This window comes from Papaver somniferum, chromosome 2, assembly GCF_003573695.1.
Source record: "Papaver somniferum cultivar HN1 chromosome 2, ASM357369v1, whole genome shotgun sequence".
Lineage (NCBI taxonomy): Eukaryota > Viridiplantae > Streptophyta > Magnoliopsida > Ranunculales > Papaveraceae > Papaver > Papaver somniferum.
Window position 1 is genome coordinate 183,773,636 of NC_039359.1, and position 22,372 is coordinate 183,796,007.

The window sequence follows — 22,372 nt, forward strand, 5'->3', positions numbered from 1 at the left end:
GGGCCGGCTGCTTTCTCTCACGCAGGAAATTTTTCGGGATTTCCCGTCGGTAGATCCATCATTCCCGGTTCAAAATATGCATACATTTGCAGATAAGGTCGAGAAATATTCGACCACACTTGAAAAAGGCAAACTACAATTATAAGATTTCGGAGTTACACTGAGAATCACCTTTCAGGGTAGAAAAGGCTACGCCTACAAGAATGTATTACTACAACAGAAGAGAAAGAATTTACTATCCGAGGGTTACCGGTGTCCCCTTGGACATTCGATTATTGAAAGAAAGAGAAAAAAAGCCGCCGCTTTAGTGCAGGAACGCAAACGTCAAAGACCGTTGACTTGTCATCGAACAATAATAAGTGGGGGTATAACATCACTAGAGAATCTCGACTATTGCAAACTTGTGATCTAAAAGAAACTATACACCAAGAAGTAGATATAGATGTGCTGTACTGAGAACCATTTCATGCAAACGCAGCATGTGAAACTCCATTACTCAACTCGTGGCAATAAGAACATGAAACCTGCATTCTCACGAATGAGTGGTGGCGGTTCAACATCAGAAATATCGATCTGTTCCATCGACTTTGATATGTCATCAACCGAAAATGGTATGCTGCGAGATAATGAGGTGACAAGGTTTTAGTAAGCACTACATCATTAGATCAAAGTTTAAGCGTGCTCATAATCATTTACCCCGAATGAACAAAACACATATTTGTTTAGGTTATCTGAAAGCTACCAACGTTAACCAGGTGGTGGTTTTGTTGGCTCATGATAAAGACAAACTATAAAATATATATATATATATATGTATATATACTCTTATAAACATCATATGATGGTTGAACTTTATAGCCTGACCTTGAATCATCGTCTAACAGGAAAGAATTGCTGACAGCGTTGTTTGAATCTTCAGTCATCAAAACCCTCATGTTGGATATAACCTGGTAAACGAGACATCGTATAATAGAAGTGACAATTGTCAGTTCTATCTATAAGCTAGTCATGGTGGATTAAAAATATAATCATACCGCATGAAAATGATGATGCGGATCCAAATCTAGATTGGGGGTAATGGCATCCATAATAACTTACATCCGATGAAACACTATGAGTGCCATACTTGTCATCCCAATACATTGTACTGATCCTGTATAGTTGCTGTATGCTGAGCACCTGTTGGATGGAAAAACGAAGAATATGGTCAAAAAATTACCATAGAAAAAGAAAAGGAAGAAATAAACATTCTGTAATCAGTATTTTTTTACTTTTTTTATTTTCAAAAAAAAAAAAAATCCCCGGATCTTATATTATTATAAAATATAAGTTCATAAAGAACATTATAGAAATATTAAAATTCACCCACAGAAAGAGACTAACCGGGCATAGGTCGTGACTTATTTCATCCAGCGTCTTCTTTGGCTTTTGATGTATGACCTGAACCGGATAAAAATATATATCAAGAAGCTCACTTGTTGAACAATTTGATAGATGATTCGTTTTTCTAATTTCAAACCAAAATAGGCAGCTAGGGGATTCAGATGAGACTAGAAGGAAAACAATACCAGGAACCCTATAGCTTGTCTTATATGCTTGAGCTCATCCCACGCTGAACCTGCATACTGAACATATATCTCCTTGTGATTACTCAAGAAAATAAAACCACAAGTAAAATCTGTGAGATGGCATTAAACTTGAGATATACTTCATCAGTTGCTTTATAGCACCAATGTTCTAGTTCTGCCAACCCCGCCTTAACATATTCACCGTTGCTAAACGAGCAACACTCTCGCCTTAACAGGAGGCTGCAAACAGAAAGAAGGAACCATCTTCATCGAACTTCACACAGTTGAAGTATCAAGACATCCAAAAAAAAACGAGGTGTACAAAGACAGACCTGTTAAATAATTGCACATTTATGAAAGAGAATATTTGTGTGAACACCTTCCGGACCAAAAACGGGGGTACCTGAGTATATTGAGGCATGTAAAGGGAAATTAGGCTTATACAAGTATAACAGGAACTAAAATACCACAAAGACAAGTTCATCGGTCGTAGAAGACAGATTCACGAGTAATCTTGCAGATGCACTTGAGAGAGACATTTTAGGGAATGAAGTCTGAAATGAAAAGCTAAAGGAGCAACAAGGGAAAGCCTACTAACGTGATTAACTTTCAATGTACTCAAGAAATTTCCAAGGCTCTTTACAATCCCCTGCCAGTGAGCAATTAAAGCTTGCTGAGCTGCACTGTTTGCATTTGAGCGCGATGATCCCTTAACTAAGCTTGCTCTGGACATTCTTGGCGCCTTCAACATCCATGCATTTTGCATAATAGTACGAACCAAATGAGAACAAGAACAAAATCAAGTTCACGCTGTCCATCACTATTATCACTAATAAACTATCATTATTAACAGACCCAAATACCTGAATGCACAATCCAAGTAATGGGGAGATCTCTTTCTTCAAATTATCACGAATCATACCATATATTTTTTCTACGTATGCAGTAAGTTGCTGTTTGAAAAGTAAAGCGGGGTATTTGGCCTCAACTTGTCGCAGTGTGTCAACTCCACCAATCAGTCCACCATTGATCAGGGACATATTAACACCTTGCGGAGCTCCACGGAAACTCTTAAAGGAAAGGCATATGGATACACATAAGTTTGGTATAGGGTTTGCCTAAAGAAAGTATAACTTGGGCCACAAAATGAAACTCTTACTCACCTGAGTCATCCTCCCAAATAGTGTTGCTGATGATGATCGACGACGTTGCGGAGCCATGCCAGCAGCACCACTTGCTTTTAATGTACGCTGTAGTAGTAACAATAGTGTTGATGCATTGGACAGCCAATAGGCTAAGACATCATTGTTCTCCTGAGTCTGCAATCCACAAAGTTGACTTTACATTCACAATAAACGCCTTTTTCTGGTAAATAAACAAAATTCTTCTTTTTTCTAGATGCTTCTAACTAGAAGACAAAACAAGCATTTGTAGTTAAACAGTGCGAACCTCGATAGCATGCCCAATTGTTTGAATTATCCTGTCGAAGACACTAGTGCGTTCAACCTCAAATGACCTCCACTGGAGAAGGCACTTGTATATGATACATGCAGCAATTGGTCTGCTCCCTGTGAATCCGAGATGTTGCGCGATACACCTTATAAGCAAGTCCTGATTCTCCTGCTGTTTCTCGTTAAGGGATTTCTGTGGCTTCTCTTCGACTTCAGAAGATTCCCTCGGGGTTATCACACTGTTTGCTTCCTAAGATTTTCCCAAATATGATTAATCCAGAGAATTATGATAAAGAAACCAGACATAGTATAATCCTGAGACAGCTTCAACTTACTGGAGTTGTCTTTCCATCAGTACTGGTGATATGACCACTCTCACTACTCCTCTGTTACCAGAATACAGGAACATAAACCAAATGATCAAGAGAACAAAAAAACAAAAACAAAAACAAAAATCCATCCAACTTCTTTAGTTATCTTGAATACCTGAATACTAGATTTCGAGCGCACTGAAAGGAACTTATTATTTGCTGTCATGGATAGTGCCTGCTGCCGGAGGACTTGGTTCTCAGATTCTAAATTGGAGAGCTTCTCTTCCAGCCTAAATGTGAAACAACATACTCCATTAATCACACCAATTAAAACAAAGTGCTGCAATGTCCATTTCTGTAGCGAGTCTATAAACGGTGCCTCAGTTTTTTGTGGCCTTCTAAGTTCTAATATATTCACTAAAGGTTGTACTGTTGTAGCAACGAATAAAATAAAGCAAAATTGACTACTAGAACTACGTATAAGGGCTAGGCAAATAAATATATGTACCTTCATATGCCATCGCCCACTGGGTCAAGGTATATATGATGCAAATAACACAATATAATGACAAAAAATATAGAGAATATATGAGCTTACCCTGAACTGTAGGTTTCTCCTTTACGTATTAAGGAACGATGAATAAGTTTGACCAATAACTCCATTTAAATCTCTTACTATTACACATTCCTACCTAAACAATTTTTATGCTGGTTAAAGTACTCAGACCTGCAGAAGTTATGAATGTCTTGAATTCTTAAAAACAATTTGTAAGATAGCTATAAGTTGGTAGACACCGAAGCCATGATTGTTTTACACATCTCGATACAACCCTATACATAGACTTGGACGAAAGCACAGATTGTTTTCAAATTCTTTCACTTTCACAAGATACACTAAATACACCTAAGAACAGGTGGTCAGGAAAGAAGATAATTAACGATATACTTGTTTAATAAATGTGCCACATTTCGAGCTTAGATACAAGGTGTCTTAACCCATCAAAACTCAGAATACATGTTCTAATATATTAGTACTAATATATAAAAGCAAGGGCTGAAGGAATAGTGACAATGGAAAGAGTCCACATCCCCCAAGTCGACACACAGTTTAGGTCACAAAGAGAAAATATCAAATCATCTAAAAGAGTTCAAACAGAACTGCCAGATTTATTCTCTTGGCTCAAACATCTTAAGGAATAAGGTGAAAAGGAGTTTTCACTATGGAATATCCTCGGCAGAGCCACCTGTCTAGGACATGCCTAAAGACAGATGTAGGTTTGTAAACATTTCGGCTGTTGTACAAACCAATGTGCACCTGAAGACTGACATATATTAATATCATGCTTCAACCATGAAATAAGACTCCTATTTGAGCTGAATTTAAGACCTCATTTATCAATGTTACTCAAATTAGAGTTCACCTGTAAAAAAAATGATAACCCCACTCTAGAAGAATGTGATAGTGGTAATCCACATGCTAGGCTCAATTATACACCGAAAGAAGTCAACCTAACTCTTCGTTGCTTCCACTATACTATATTAATCCAGTCAACTTTAAAATGTGAAAAGTAGAGTAATCTAGTCATAAAATACGCCGCGTTCCAGTTTCTATAAACTCTCTGAGAACATGTCTAAGCTGCAGAATGAGCTTGTTGTAGTTAACAAGTAGGATATCTAATGAAGCAAAAGTCAAAGCTTCAAGCAAAAGTAACTCGGAAACCTACAGCCCCAGGTGCAGTAAAAACTTGGATAAATTGCATTGGCTCAGACTACCACAGAAGCCTACCTATTTAAAAGGGAGAGCGAGAAAAAATAAAGTAAAGAGTGAGGTACAATGGGAATTCAGAAAATAGAGTAAGTCTACCAGTAGAACTAAATCTTAGTTCGAAGAAAGAAAGACTGACAGAAGGTAAAAAGAACGAGAACAGTCAAAAGCTGTTGAAGGGAAAGATGATGTTGCTTTATGCAGACTTCGACTGGTACTGGTAAAGGAGGGGGGGTTCAATAGATCTCCTGTGGTGATAAACTTGCGAAGGATGTAGCACTACGCGGATATGCGAGAACATAAAAAGCACTGTATAAATATTAAATCTTACATAATTGATTTTCTATCTAAGCTTGACAAGTGCTATGGGTTGAAGATTAATATCTTGAGAGGGATTATGACAACATTCTTCATACAAGAAACACATAAGAAAGATTCCCCAACATTTTGGCTCAATTTGAGATGAAAAGAGATGGTGGAAGTACGCTGAGATGGACTGGTCATGTTAAATTTTAACTCATTAAACATTTTGAAATAGGAAGCCTACTGCATTCTCAAATAAGAGAATTCAATGAACAAAAACACTGAATCCCACTTGTGATGTAAGTGACCACACCGATAAATTTTCTTCAATCAGAGGAAACTTAAACTAAAGGAGAGAAGTTTCAATCTTAAATTAAATTTGATAAGAGAAGTAACTCTTTTTCAGTAGTGGGATAGGTAAGTAGAGTTGGATCTGAATCTGTAAAAGATTCGTCAAAAACTCCGTTACTTTCAACTAATTCTCAAGGTTTCTACAGTTCCATCCAAACAGCTATTGACACAAAGAGTCAATACCTATTCCTGAAAGACAAAATTTGCCCACAAATCGACCAAGGAAATTTCCCTGAGTAAGAACTGCTTTTGTTAAGCCTTTTGCTTGTATGTACTATTAAGAAGAGGGAACCAAGTCTGGAGTAGAAAAAAGAAGAGTCGAGTGTTAAGTGATCAATCCACTTTGTTAGAGTGATCTACTATTTCCATCAACTTGAAGGTTTTGTACTAAAGGGGAATAAATTGTTTTGAATCTGTTTCCTTCTTTCTTTCGCCTTGGCTACTTCAGCCTTCAAGTAGACGACTTCTTATCTATTACTGTAGAAAGGAAGTTCCAAATCCTTGTTTCCATACAAACCCTATAATTATAGACAACATAATGTATCTAAATATCAGCACATAGCCACCATAGCTTGATCCCAGTCATATTATCCAAGCCATGCCTTATATTATTTATGAAACCTTCATCAACATCATTTGCATGCTCCCATTGCTTCTGAGCACCTTCACCTCCCACAAGAGCAGCTCTTAGTAGTGTCAAAAGTTGCCGCCGTTGAAGCCTCAAGCCACCCGTTTGCCTCTATTTTGATCTACACACTAATCAGCTATCTCTAAATAACAGACGCATTACAAATTTTTTGTTTTCTAATTTTTCCACTCAATGGCACTACGGTCTGAACTATAGTATGACATTAATGTGAATATAGTGTTTCTTGACTACCAACATGGGAGTATAAAACAAGGAGAAACTAGAACAAAATGGTAAAGAAGATCTTTACCAAGTGTAAAGGTAGTACAAGCAGAAACAATCATTCAATTTTTTACCATCAAATCTTTCCTTCTGAATTCTCAAAATAATGTGTGAGACTAAACACGAGGTGGTTAACCTAAATTTTCAAGGCCCAAGACTTAATTAGACTAGCATTTGTTAGTAACAAAGAAACAAATACTACAACAAGTTCAATAAGAGGAATTATCCATTAGAAGAAATCGTCGAATGCCCCCTCCCGATCACCTTCCCAGTTATATTGTCCTGCACAATGCAACCATCCGAGAAATAACAAAATACAGTTATTGTAAATAGGTTTTCCAGTTGAAATAAGATTGTTCACAACTTGAGACCTAGTTTAATATAGACACAGATGTATGGAGCAGCAACTGAAGAAGGAAGTTCCTCTCTACCAATGGGAAGAAATTTGTATAACCTGGGCCGGACCACATTTGGGTTGCACAAGGATGAAGACGAGTCAACTATAAAGGTGACTAGCCTTATGATTAGATGACTTGAAACTACGAATTGAGTAAAACTGATACCAAGAGAATTAGACTGACCTGAATTCTCGGTTGGCGAAAGATCCTGAACTATCTGGCGAAGAGCATCGGGAGTTAAGGAAGAGATGGGCGTTGGGGTTGAAGTTGGAGCCGGAGTAGGAAAAGTGAAGGCATTGGAAGTAGCGTCGACCCGATCACCTATAGCAATTTCCCCTTTAGTTGAACTCGACTTTGGGGAGGTACACAGGATCATTTTCAGCTCGGATACTTGATCTGAGAAGCATTGAATCATCCTGATACACTAGATCACACCTCTTATTAGTCCCAGGACAATGCTAGGCATTAACTTACATTTTATTCACTAGAATTAATTACCTACAATATTCAACATATAAGGCAAAGGACGTAGGACACATCTCGTTTCTCTTATTTGACCCCTTTATTTCTATTCTTTCAATTTTCCCTGCTATAGTTTAAATTAGGTACAAAGCATTTTAGGGAGCTAGGTATCTTGATTCAGGAGATGCTTTCCTTGGCTATGCACTAATCCCAGAAGGTTGGGTTGCTTATCTAAATGATTCTTTTGGAAAATCGTGTGAGCCGAACCATAATCTTACCTGTCCTACTATATATAGATACTAAACTCATATCCTATCAAGCTTTTCATCTTGGACATCCTTGTTCCAAAAGTAGGTGTTCTATATGTCAAGAAATGGTTATATATAGAAATTGTTTTGGCTCAAAGTATTCCGTCGGTTTTGATCATCAACAAGCTGCTCCTCTTTTACCACATACTCCTTGGAGGAAGGCAATGGAGAAGAAAGGATTATCTAATTGTTTACCCTTCGTATTGGAATCCATTCACATCCAGGCACCTCCATACTTCAAAAATCTCTAAAAACTTATTACCCTAATCATGAAATGGAAGAAGAAAAAAAATCTCAACCAAATTCATGATTTTGTTGAGAAGCAGCTTGTATGTACAATTTCACCTTCCTAATCACCTTAACTTAGAACTTTCATCTCCTTTAAAAAGTTAGAACTTGCATCTCTTTTCATCCCAGTGTTCTTCCAATGTCACCTTTAATATCTTTCTTGGGGAGGTTACCCTAGTTCTTACAGAGATTGCCACATCTAGTAGGAAATGGAGGAATTACTGGAGTGAATTCAATTTCTAATTTCAAATGCTTCTATTATTTTTGGTTGTGTAGGAATAAAACTATCCTAGTTCGTTTGGCTTGTAATGTAACAATATCAATCAACTTTGTATCTGAGTCTATTGCAGCTTTATCAATAAGACTCTAGTACTATTTCCAAATTATCGAGACATTCAGTCTAGGCCTTTGAAGTGTGAATCTGTCCTCTTACATTTCTCTTTAAAACTTGTTATTTCAAGAGCTAGAGACACAACACTAGATATAATTTAACCATGTGAATCTCAGTTTTCGATTAATCGAAGTGCATCTTAAATCCCCGATGTAACGAATGGCTACATACACCAACAAGTTTTGAGATCATAATACAGCAGTCCACAATGAACCAAATTTTGATTTGGCTATCCATTTTGGCCAGGTTAGAAATGCGTTAAGCTTCATCAAACAATAAAATAATCCTAAAATAAATTGGAAAGAGTCGACTGCAACAAAGATGATCTCCGACTATACATCCTTTGAAAGCACCATTGGAATGTCACAATCAACCGAGAGTCACTCTGTTACAGTTGTTATGAGCACTCTTGGAAGTTAGATTGGATCATTCAGAAAGAGTTGGATAGGACTGGTGGTTATCGAAGAATTAAGTTGAACATTAATATGTAGAGAGTGCATTCTTGGGAAACATGAGTTTGACATGGAGATAAATGGGGAAGCTCGAATAGAGAAACCCTATAATATGTGAAAACTGAAAAGGGATATCCAAGACATTAGATGGGTACTAACCCAATTCTGAGAGTGATGGTGCAGATAAAATATCTACTTAGACATAAAATGATTATAACTATCAAGTCAAGACAAAATAACAACACTAACACTAGAAAAAACATATAACATGTGTGATGACTTGGTAATCAATCCAAAGCAAGATCAAGCTAAAGCTTCTTAAATGATACCAGCTTTGAGAAAATGAGAATACCACTAGGTGGATGTACTAATTTGCCGACAAACCCGATAGACGACTTAGGCAGAAGATATAGTGCCTATCTGTACGATTCCACAGATGACCATGATGAAGAAGATATCACTGATTATTAACTGAAAATATCTCTTATATGAATAATCAATTGATTAATCTTAATGAAGTTTAAACTCAAAACCTTTTTGAGTTTGGAACCTTGATTGAAAACATAGAATCGTGATTGTGAATGTATGAGTTCTGAAATAAACCTGTCCTAATATTAGTGACTATAAGTGTATTTCTACGAGTAATTGAACAAATAAAGAGTTCTTCAATATAAATATTTACCTCCAATTCGCTTACTAATGTTCTTTGTGATGACCATGTAATCGGTTTACGGAACCTCCTTCAAGAACAAAGGCAACCCCTCCAAAAGGAAAGTAGATAGGTCACCAATATTGAACCCAAATTAGAAAGAAAAAAAGTCCTCCTGTATTAAATCATAGGACCCCACACAGATCCTCCTTAGCTCTTTAATAGAATCGTGATTGTGAGTGTATGAGTTTTGAAATAAACCTGTCCTAATATTACTGCCTATAAGTGTATTTCTACGAGTAATTGAACAAATAAAGAGTTCTTCAATATAAAGATTTACCTCCAATTCGCTTACCAATGCTCTTTGTGGCGACCATGTAATCCGATTTCGGAACCTCCTTCAAGAACAAAGGCAACCCCCCTCCAAAAGAAATTAGATGGCTCACCAATATTGAACCCAAATTAGAAAGAAAAAAATCCTTCTGTATTAAATCATAGGATCCCACACAGAACCTCCTCACCTCTTTCATAAAAAATAATTATTTATTTAATTATGCCAAAAGGCGAATTTGGACAAGAATTAAACTGAAAAGGATTAAAAAAATGTTACAAGTGAAACGGTAATTTTTAGTGGTGAAGCCCCATTTCACCTAGGATACGAAACCCACCAATGTCATGGAGCCCTAGTTTACCCGAAGAGATCATGATACTTGAACCCACAAATGTCCCACCACGACACCCTATTACGAATTCAAGTCCTTATATTTGGCATCAAGGGGATCAAAGCTTCCTTTTCTTTCCATCAAAAATACTCTGGCTCCCTTCTCTCAAGATCCCCTATAAGCCTGCAAAAGGAAAGAATTTCGTAAGACTCTTTACTTGAAGATAATGGGCATTTAATGTACCAACTTTCCAAAGTTTCCTATATTGTGCCCAAGCAATCCGACTAGATACCACGAAATCGCCCCTCCAAGTGTACTAAAATCGGGAACCCTCGAATTTTTAATATCTGCCACTAGAAGCAGAACAGTGTGGTTCAGTAGCTCCATATAATATCATTGGACGTCTTCGTATCTTTCATGTTCGCTGGACATCAGTCAACTGAGAAAACGTCTTGACCCTAAAGTTGATTTAGAGGAGAAAAGTTTAGACAAAATATTTCCCAAATGTGAAACTTTACCTAAGAAGAACTAGAGTTTTCAATGATCCTACGCAGAATAGGTACTAAAAGCACAGCTACTTCAGCTTGAAAGAAAATTTCACTGTATTGAAATCATCCACCACCATAAAAGCCGTATACGACCAAATTCTTGTATCCTCAAACCTTCAATCCTTATGGGCACGATGTATTCCTACATCATTATTCTCACAACCATCACATCATTAGCGACAGACAATCTTGAAAGATACATCACATCATCAAAAAAATCAATTTATTGAGACTAGTTGCAACTCTCCTCCCAATATCGGACTGCTTATCTTACTTACACCTCTGAAGAGCTGCAACCACGAAATTTTCTCAATGCAACGGTTATCCCCGACAAAACACTACTGCATAAGGTATTAAAGGGATAAAGGGTTCACATCCAACCCAAAGGAGTCTACTTTTTCCTTGATCATCGTTTCGACTGAATCCAGAATTTCAATTCCATGCCCCCACAACCACTTCCCTCTAATCCTTTTAACTCCTTTTGGTTTATAGACATCCTCCAGTTAAGCATGACAAATCTGAGTGCAAGCTTAACAATCTCCCATAAACCACTTCTTCTCCATTCAGGGAGGAAAAAAGGGTTACCTACTTAGACCTGGAACATAAAGGATGACCGAAATGCTCAACAGTAACAAGTTCGGCTTGAGAGGAATATAGTCCATATTTAGCGTAAACTGATTGACGAAGCTTCACGCGACACTCTTTATATAGGTAGTATGAAGAACTAACATTTCTATCTACAAAGAGATTTCTATTTAGCGAACCAACTAATTGACTTCAAAAAGCATTTGATGCTTCTTACACTAAAACATTTTGTATGAACTGAACTCATGTTTCTTTCAGATTGTTTTAGAGCACAATCATCCCTATATTTTAGAAGATTAGCTATGATCACCAAGGTGCTAAGACAATTGTTCTAGAAGTGGTTAGAGCAATAGAACAATGTCCATGACATGAGGAAATCACTTAAGAAATGAAGTCTATACATGGTTCAAGAAAAGTGGATTATGAAGGCTATTATTCTCGTGGATGCACATCTATAGAACACAACCAAGAATACATGTGTGTATGGCTGCGAATGGTCTGAGGTTTCTAACAAACTCGACTACCCATGATTTTAAAATTTATCTAGCAATTTACCCCCTTGATCTTTTATTTTTAGTGTTTATACTGAGTTAGTATACAACTGACGCAGGTTCAAACCCACAAATGCATATAGCTTGCTAATTCGGTTGCTGCATTACATGGTTTTACATTTTGCTTGTTATTATGGCACCTCGATCTTATATTGTCTTGTTTATATCAAGTCATTCCACAACTTATGATGTCTGTAAATGTCTCTCACATAACTTATATTCTGATTATTTATAGAAAAAAAAAAGGTTTATATGTTATAAGAACAAAAGCTAACTACAAGTTTTTAAGTGAATGTCATTTTTGTGTTCCTTCTAATAGAATGAGTCGTGTAAGTATGCATCATCATAGAGATGTCACTGTGTTGTATAATAATGCCTTATCTACCTACTTCACCACTAATTATACTTATTGGTTACAAATACAATGTATAACATACTACACTGATAGCTACCATATCAAAATATAAAGGTCAGTTAACTTGGAAAATAGTTTGGCCGTGTTGAAAAGGTGTACGTACCGGCTCAAAGATTCCTGAAGCTGCTGCACTTTTCCTTCCGTTGCTTCCAACTTTTTGCGTCTCTCTTCATTTGCTTCTTGTGCTTCTGAATATTTCTTTTCAAAATCATCAGCTCGTAGTTTTTCTGACTCTAATGAGGCCTGTTCACGTAAGTTGACAACATTATTTACCATGGTAAAATCAGGAATCCGATGTTAGACAGAGGAGTCTCCAAAAAACAAAACTGAATGATAAAAGATCATTTGATGACTGGATAATGTACATGGCATGTAAGTATATAAACACTGTACCAGAATTGCCTCTGGCATCATAATATGAGACCAAGAAATATGTTTTGACATAACATTATCAATCTGAATATAGTTTCTTTATTATTTTTTTGCCAAAGCTATCCCAAACGCACAATCGATACAAAACCCAGTTCAGTTTTGGATTTAAATATATCAAAGCTTCAGTTGCTCCTGTTTGCTGTAATTATAATTGATTCAGACCAACTGCCAACATCTAACAGGTGATGGTCTTTATATGTCAATCAGTAGAGCCTAGTTGTAATTGTGATGGTTCAGGCAATTAGTAGAGCTAATTCTATATATATATATATTACCATCCTTCTTATGATATATTCGTATTTGTACTTACCTGGTCTATGTCATAGGTATACAGAGTAAACTAACTAAGTACATAAGTTGCTTCATTGCCCAAAGTTGGTGACACATTGAGTAAATGAAAACCAAAGGTACACCATTGGATTAACAAAATACCTTCAACCTTTCAACTTCTTCGGTTAGAGAAGCAATCTTTTCAGTATCTTGGACAACAACTTGGGTTTCTTGAACAACAGGAGGTACTTCTTCAATGGCTTTCCGTGCAGCCTCTCGCTCCGCGACAAGCAAAACATTTGTTTCGTCAACTTTGCTTTGCAAAGATTGCACAGAAGCCTGCAATTTTGTAATTTCTTGACCTTTTGCTTCCTCCAAGTCAGTCTGGATACATGATTTAAAATGTTGTTTAAGTTGTCTGACACCTCAAGAATCACAAATAGTACATAGCTTCTTCATACTCAACAATAAGAGAATAAATAGTTTTGCAACAAACAAGGTAAGAAAGAAGAATAGAGAAAACTTAAAAAGTTGAACAAGGAAGTGTAAAAATGTAACAAGATCTTGCTTACAGGAAATGCTTTGCACAACATTAGTTAGTTGTATGCTTAAAAGAAGAATATAACTAGATTAATCCATGTAAGCCGAATCAAATAGTTAACCCCAACTGCCTGATATATGAAACAATTGACAAATCATACCCAAAAAAAAAAGGATTCAAATATCCTTTTTGCCTCATACATCTCCTCCATATAAACCAAATATGTCAACAGTAATAACAGAACAAGTTTAACTTGTGGCTCAGTAACCTCTACAAACTTGGAAGACTCTTATGCAGTCAGTTAAAATTTCTGGCTGACAAAAATCAGCAACTAGCAGCTATCTTAATTAAACCATGCTAATCAACAGAATCAGGATTACCCTCAAACGTTTTTCCAACTGCAAACGCCATGTAAGTTCCTCCACACGTTTTTCAAGTTTATCCTTAGCTTCTTTAAGTGCACCAGTTTCTCTTGCAGCCTGCAAAACATTGTAAAGGCACAAAAAATTGAGAGCTGCAATAAGAAATGAGTATTTCGAACAGCTTCAAGTTCAAGGTAATGTAACTTTTGCCATACAAAATGTGTAACAATTTTAATCTCCAAAATTTTGTCTGTTTCAGCATATGAAGAAGTTATTTGTCAAGGTCTTTGGGAAAGCTTTCAGGACAAGACGGTTTTTGTAATGTGTATAGATCTTGATATGGAATATGAAGTGTGAACTCTGGAGACCAACTACCCTAACATAAAGTCCTGTGGTTGGGTATGAAGTCTACCCAGAAACTAATAAAGATTGTAGCCATTTTACTTGCAGTTCGATATATGAACCCTATAACAACTACCTCATATGCAACCACTGCTACTACTGACCATTTTTAGCTTTCTAAGCTCCTTTCTGGCAACCCTTCCCCTCCATCTGCACTGGGCATAAACTGATGACCTCTTGAGATTCTTGTAGTATGAGGAAGCTCGGTGACAGCGCCAATGTGCCTACAAGACATATATTCAAGAAAAGCCTGTACAGTTGAGAACACAATGGATGGAGTAGATCCTCCAAGTAAGTTCAGTATATCAAGGTGTAAACCTGAATAATAATTGCTGCTTTAGTTTGTCTCCTGAGTCTGAATTCATTACGAGCAGCCATTGCCCTTAAACCTGTTTGCAAGACTAGTGCTGCAACCCGCAGTCTGGTGTAAGCCTTTCTGGCTAATGATAGACGCAAGTTCTTCTGAATTTTCACAGCAGAAGACTCCCTCCTCAGGTGTTCATAAAGTTTACAAGCCAGTCTTCCTGCACATCAATACAAACTACAAATATGTTATTAAAAAAATATGCCAAACTTGGCTACCAGCTAGGCTACTAGTTTCAGTGGTTGAGTCAACAGAGAATTCAGCAAAAAGATATATGGGCTTCCAAATTCGGAACTACTTCTGACTGAACTGGTTGGGTGTTTCAATAGTTGCAGATGGATTCACCTCGCCAAAGAGCTTGTACATGAATAGTAGCTTTCCGCAGTGCAAGGAACTGCTTCCTAGCTATATGTGTCCGTATCTGTCTCTGTATAGTTTTGGCTGCATTGCTGAGTACCTCAGCTCTCCGAGCATCTAACTCAGCCATCTGACCAGCTCTAAGGAAAACTTTTGTTTTGCCGATCTGAAAAATCATTTGTCGGTCTTTTAGATAACTGAATGCATATTATTCTCACAAGAGGAGGCTGGGTAAGATCACTCAAAGTAAAAAGTGTGTGATCTATGTTAACTATAGTATGCAGGGCACATCAAAAAGAGAAGAATTCGAAGTAATAGATACCTAATCACTGCCTAAGCACTAGTAATATGTAAATTTAGTTAGTGCTTTACAGTTCAGAAAACTAAAGACCTCAAGAACGGTCACTGATTCACTGCACTACCTGAAACCCTGCAAGCCCCTTCTTTTCCAGTATCCTTTTACATGCGACCTTTTCATCATAGCTGCCCACAACCACGAAGTTTCAGAATATAACACATTTAAGAAGTAGTAATAGAGCACATCACACAAAAATTCTAATTACCCAAGCAAGGGCCACCAATTTCTACTTCAGTGCACAACGACTAGCTCTGCTTAATAGCATAGCAAAAAGAGGCCAGGAAGTACTTACTTTCCTTCCAGAACCTCCGGAGCTAGAAGATTGAAGCGATTTAGAAATTCATAGAACGTCCGGCGAGTAGGATATCCAGCACAACTAATCCTTATTGCTTCTAGAACACCCTACAAGGAGAATTCAGTGATGTGCATTAGAGGCTTAAACATTCCAAATAAGTCCTGCTAGTATAGACTGCCAGGAAAAAGTTAAGTATTTCTAAGTATACTCACACCACAGCGCAACTGTTGCATGACATTGACATTCTCAAAGTAACCAGGTTTTAGAAGATTGTTAGGCTTCACGCATCTAATGTAGTGAGGCTCTGTTGAGTTTAGAGTCTCCATCAACTGTTGTAGTTGTAGCTGCAAAAATTCCAAAATCAAATTCCGGTTGTAACCTACTACCACTAGTTTGAATATCAATAGGGACCTGACAAAATCTTGATCCATGTTCTGATTACTCTAATTGACTATCTTAGGTAAATCCATGCAAAAGTCAGCAGACTAAGCACGGGGAGCATTACCTTAAAACGAGATCCAATTGACGAGAACTTAGTAGATTTGTTGGATGACTCCTCAGCAATTTGAGGGAAAAGGCCTGCTACAAAAGTACATTTGGAAGTACACAACAGGTCTTGATGTTCAGGAACAACATAGTCTTTGTTTTTGTCCAGAAATTGATCAGCTGCATATAAGACCTACAAGTTTCAACAGAAAGGATATGAATATCCAAAAGCAATTAGAATTATATAGACAAAATTGATGAGTAGATGCCACGGGTATCAAATTCACCTCTCCTGCATAATGAGCAAGTGTAAAATTGGTGCGAGACAGTTTTGGCTTGATAAACCGTTTGTGGACTTTGAACGTCTGATAAAGTTTCTGACAAAATGTTTCATGTGTGGACTTTGGAAACATACTGCAAACAAATGGAAATTTATAAGATAGTCTGAAAAATTGTTTGGCATCTTAAATTTTTATGGCTCTTGGTCTTTTCTATTAGCAATGCTCCTCATATAACTAGAGTCACAGCCTTCGAGGCGTGAAGTGCGAAAAACAAGAAAAAACATAAAGGCATGAACTTACCAAGCCTCATCAAGAAGGGCAATAATTCCTCCAGGTTTCTGCAAGAGAAACACTAATAATTATAATTATATGCACATAAGAAGAAGAAGCCTTCTAACTTGGTTTTGCTCTAATTGTCTTTCTAGAACTTCTAGTAGTAGAAAGCTATTTACTGGAATCACATGTAGATAGCTAATGCAAGAAAGAGAAAGGCGAGAACCTTTTCAATAAGATCCAGGACATCTTGGTTATCAACAAATTCTATATAGCTCCAGTCAATCTCCTCCTTTGTGTATTCTTCCTGCTCCATCTTAAAAACATGCTGAAACATCATGTACACCTCAAATTAGAAAACATATTCGATAAAAGAAGCTGCTGCTAAACGGGACAACGTGATCTCAGATGTTACCTGGTTGAAATGTTGTTGCAGCTTCTCATTCGTGAAATTAATACAAAATTGCTCAAAACTACATCATGTGAGACAATGGAAGAAGTATAATGAAATTAGTTTTGCCAAATTCCTGTATAGTTTATTCAGTTTCTTTAGCTTTCCAAATAGATTTGTTCAAGATTACCTGTTCGTCTTAAAGCTCTCAAAACCATAAATGTCAAGGACTCCAATAAGAGATTTGGAATTAGGATCCTGCCCAATTGAGAAGTTAATTTTATCCACCAACCTGCGAATGATGAAATAAATATAATTCATTGCTCCATAAACATCATGTATGCAGTGTACCACCTGATACTCCGCTTTTATTTGGAACTACAGACCACTTTAATCAAAGAAGTGAGCAGAATATCTAATCATAAGTTAAAATTCTAACAAATTACCAGTCAAACAAGCGGGAATATATTGTCTTTGCTAAACCATCCCTACTAACTGTTGCATTAAGAGGATCAAGACTTCTCTTAATAACTTCCTCAGGAGTAATCATCACGCGTTTGCACAGAGCATCTTCCAATACTTGTGGATCACACCTGAAATAACGATAGATTTAATAGCTACAAAGACCAGCTCATGGATAATTAGATGTCTGAAGATAAAGGTGCTACACAAGTTCAGTCATACATGAGAAGTTCTGCGGTCATTTTAAGATGGAACTTAGCACTGTCATTTTTTGGAACTGATGAATCAACTTCTTCCCCTTTAGCAAATTCGATATTGCCAAGATGAAGAATTGCAGCGACAACTCTGAAAATAGCGTCCTAAGGAAGAAAGAAAGACGAATATTTGAGCAACTTCACATCAATTTTGAACTACGAATCTTTTGCACTGCAGAGACATGGTTTGAGGTCCATGGCAAGTAATACCTGTTCCTTCTCACTGATTCCAACAATATCCATAGCTCTTCGAGTGGCGAGATAGTCACGGGCATCACTAACACCAACAAGCTCATAGCAATTTGATTGATTAAGATAATGAAACGATTTGGGGTTTCCCAGTTTATACTTCTCAACTTCCTGGCAAAAACATGACAGACTATAAGTACAATATCCAATTATGAAACCGATGGTCATGCACCACAGAAGTAGACAAGATTTTATTCGAGAAAGATAGTACTTACCTCTTGTGGTGCTGCACAAAGAAGGTAAAAACAGTGGTAATTACGCTCAGGATCAGATATCTGGCAAACACGTGATCTCTCAAGAAGGTATGTTCTGATGGCTGCGCCTGATATCCGACCATGTTTATCAAATTGTATCTCAACGAATTTTCCGAACCGACTGCAGAAGTATGTTGGGGAAATATAAATATAAGCAAAACCACCAACAGCTTTCTTGATTGTTGTACTTTTGCATAGAAGTATAAACTAAAGGTAGCATATGGTGAATCAGGAGCTAACATAGTCATTGACAGTGACGACGGGGAATAATACGGTAGTATATCCACAAATCAAATATAAATAACAAACAAAACGAAAAAGAGCATCTGTGTATCCAACAAAAGCTACCCAAAGAAACTAACTTTACAAAGAAATTGATAGTGAAGTCCTGCTTAACAACTGAAAACTTTGTAAAAAGGACGCATGGTTCTCTTAAGAATCATCTGGAGGTGATAGTTATCCTTGGAATTATGTGATGAAATAATGTAAAATAAAAGCCTTTGGTATTGATCTTTTGTTGACTGAATCATTTGATGATATATTACCAACAGTGTCTCACCTGGAATTGTTATTTCTAACAGTTTTGGCATTGCCGAATGCTTCGAGAACTGGATTTGACTACACCCAATCAGTTAGTACAAATATCAGTTAGACCACAAAAATAAAGTAAAAGGTGTGAAAAAAATCTAAGGAAATATAAAAAGAATTAATTAGGACTAAGTTTTGGTCAGGTAGCTTACTTCTAAAACCTGCTGTTCAACTGTTCGTCCTTCAGTGGCCACACGACCACCCAAATAGGCAAGGTAACGCATAAGCATTTTCGTAGTCTCCGTCTTACCAGCACCACTTTCTCCACTAACCAGGATAGAGTTGCTTTTCCCCTCGTTGATCATTGCCCTGATCCAGTGAGATTGTTTCAGCATAAGCATTTGTCCTTCAACAATCAAACCTTACCCTATCAAGGTGAACTAGAGATTACCTATACGCAACATCTGCAACAGCAAAGACATGAGGGCTTAACTCCCCAAATGGTGCTCCCTTGTATTGTTCCATCATGTGAGCATCATAGATATGAGGCAATCTTTGGAAAGGATTAATAGCAATAAGAATATTGCCCGTGTATGTCTGCCAAGATACAAAACATCAGCGCAACCTTACTAGGGTCTAAGCCCTTCAATTGCAATTAGGATCTTCCGTGATCAGTTCTCACAATTTAACTAAACAAAATTAAAAAGCTCACATAGATCTCATTGAGTTCGTATCTAGATGACAAATTCTGCAGAACCCCAGGCTCGTGCAAATAAGATAACTTTGTCATGTCATCTACTCCACCGGCAGGAGCTTCCATGTCCTTCGGATATACTGCTGATAAATCTGCAGCAACCTACAGAAAGGAAAAAAAGAATAATCAATGGAAGGAAATCCTTATCAGATCTTCAAGATTTAAAGACTTACTCTCTTACAGATCAACCAAGAACCTACAATATCACCTAATCATTTGTTTACGCATGAGCATAAAAGTGTGTATAAAATTTTTGAAAGCAGTGACTGTAAAATATCTCTCAAATGGGGTGGTTAAGTATCACTAAATGCAAGCATAACCAATTAAGTAGAATGTCATTACTCTTAGGAAATTTGCATACCTTCTTCCCACTGGAAGTCTCAATTTCAGCTTCTTTGCCATTAATTTTAGATACTTTTCCGTCAATCCAAGCCAAACTCGCATCTTCAATCCACACATTAGAACCCACAATGATGTTGACTGGAGTGCCCTGCAACAAATTAAGTATTCACATTCCACACATATATCAGAGAAAAACTGGTTGGCATATAATTAATTTAGTCTCCGTAAATGGTGAAATAATCTCAAGAAGTCATAATGGCACTCTTATTATTCACATCTTCCCAGTGATTACAAAAAGGTTTCTAAGAAATTCCTAAGATATTCCGAAGATATTATGACACAGATCTTATGCAACTGATCGTAACTTATTATGCCATATTGCCATTATTAGAATAAAGAAAGGCAAAAAGTTGCAGCAGCACCAAGTCAAGGCCCATCATTTTCATTTTTGCCTATACACTGTAAACTTGTAAATTCTACTTCCCAAGATCGTATCCCCAACCATAATGTAGATAATTATTACTTATCACTTGATAATTCACAGACTGTGCTGCAAAAAGAGAAGCTAGGGCAAAGGTACATTTTATAAAACACACACGAGCATCATGACTCGTTATAAATAATGATGATGGACATATGAATATATTATGATTCTTCTTGTGCCAGTGCATAAATGAGTTTGTCATGACCAAATTCTATTTGAAATTGGCATCGTCGGCAAACTTTTTCACATAGGTGAATCACATTTTTCATCAAAACAGGCATTTTGGAATTGTATACATTTTTGTTTGTTGTGCTCCTATACTTAGAATTTTGAACATTATAATCAAAAACAAGCAACCAAGTCTGTAAAGCTAACTTACCATTTTGTAGATTTGAAGAAAACACAGTTACGTGTAATTTCCTTTCTAGCAATTTGACTTCATTAAAACATCACTCAAATCTATACGTTCAGTTACTTCTATTTTGTTCTAGATCGTCAATCTCTTCACTATATCGTACGGATATGTAGATCTAACCATTCTATTTCCACACATCTGATTCCTGGACTCTTCGGTCACTAACTTAATCCTCTCCCAGAAATGAAATGTTCACTATATCATAATGGCGATCATCATCTGTGATGAAACATGTCGGAAAACAACATTTCGGTTGCAGAGATTTGAGAAATCCGTACGAATCGAAAAGAAAAAACAGAAACCAAAATTTTCTGAAGAAATGAAGAATTAGGTTTTCGTTATTTTTCTTCCTTGTCGTGTTAATGATCTCGTGTCGATTGATTTGTGGATTTGACATTTCTTTCTACTCCTTTAAATTCGCTTTTGATTTCTGTAAATCTCTCTGCAACTTTGTAGGAAACTTGGTGGCTGCTAAACTCTCACTCTCTCTCTCTCTCTCTCTCTCTCTCTCTCTCTCTCTGTGTTTCTTACTCGTTGCAATTTTTTTGCCCTTAACAAGACGAGCCCTTTATGCGGACGATTTGCGGCAATTTGGGAATCATGGCGATGGCCGTTGGATTTTATATCTATCTCTTGTAATGAGCGGGAGAAAAATATGTGTGATCGATGATGATCCTGGTATACAAAGGCATGAGATTTAACGGTCTGGAATTTGGGATAATAATCACAATTCCAAACAAACATTGAAAAAGAACTCTTCGGGTCCGTTTGGGCATGTCCAAAATGGAGGCTGTAGGAGGGTGTAGTTAGGGGTGAGCATGGGCTGGGCCCAATTTTACCTCATCCGCATCTAATCCAATTCATTACGGATTGTAAATTTGGCATCTGCATCCAATCCAATATCCAACGGATTTGCATCCAATGGATGCACGGATGGACGGATTAGGTACGGATAATACAATGGATTTGTTTTAGTTAAAGTTTACAATGAAAAAATAAAGCCAACATAGGTAACTTCTTATAAAACCTACACATTCTATATATGTATACAAATATAAAAGTGTCATGGACAACAACACTTCAAGCAAACACCTTAAGAATTTCTTAACTATCTATGTATTTTTAGAAAACTATACAAATATCCTTAATCAAGCGGGTATGAATGTCCAACGGATTTTCAAGGTTGCATCCGAGTCCAATCTGTAATCCATCAGATTTCAAGAATCCCATCTGCATCCAACCCATTAGCGAATGTTCTGGACATCCATTCGCAAAAATACAGTTGATCTCGGTTAAATCCGCGGATTACGGGCCAAATGCTCACCCCTAAGTGTAGTATAGTTGAGGGTGTAGTGTTGTTGGGTTAAGGTGTATGGCATGTTATGATTGGGCTGCATAGGAACTACCTAGTGTATTCAAAGTATCCCAAATGCGTACTAGGAATGCATAC

The 22,372-nt window shown here is 37.0% G+C and overlaps 1 protein-coding gene across 1 annotated transcript; it reads right to left on the reverse strand.

Annotated features, from left to right (window-relative positions):
- Positions 1–119: 119 nt before the first annotated feature.
- LOC113349966 (myosin-11-like) lies at positions 120–21,438 on the reverse strand. Its single transcript, XM_026594011.1, has 38 exons — positions 20,887–21,438; positions 20,043–20,171; positions 19,640–19,783; positions 19,379–19,524; positions 19,140–19,296; positions 18,959–19,017; positions 18,361–18,520; positions 18,107–18,256; positions 17,865–18,001; positions 17,627–17,773; positions 17,371–17,472; positions 17,205–17,262; positions 17,016–17,117; positions 16,817–16,854; positions 16,523–16,649; positions 16,255–16,428; positions 15,962–16,093; positions 15,747–15,856; positions 15,519–15,579; positions 15,085–15,262; positions 14,694–14,899; positions 14,480–14,599; positions 13,992–14,090; positions 13,233–13,454; positions 12,472–12,611; positions 3,506–3,620; positions 3,355–3,405; positions 3,018–3,269; positions 2,732–2,887; positions 2,432–2,638; positions 2,167–2,310; positions 1,901–1,971; positions 1,709–1,808; positions 1,569–1,625; positions 1,384–1,440; positions 1,099–1,179; positions 865–947; positions 120–616 (listed from the first exon to the last, which is right to left on the reverse strand). Exons 1-38 carry the CDS (start codon positions 20,887–20,889, stop codon positions 493–495), a joined length of 4,599 nt encoding a protein of 1,532 aa, XP_026449796.1. The 5' UTR covers positions 20,890–21,438; the 3' UTR covers positions 120–492.
- Between the last annotated feature and the right edge of the window lie 934 nt (positions 21,439–22,372).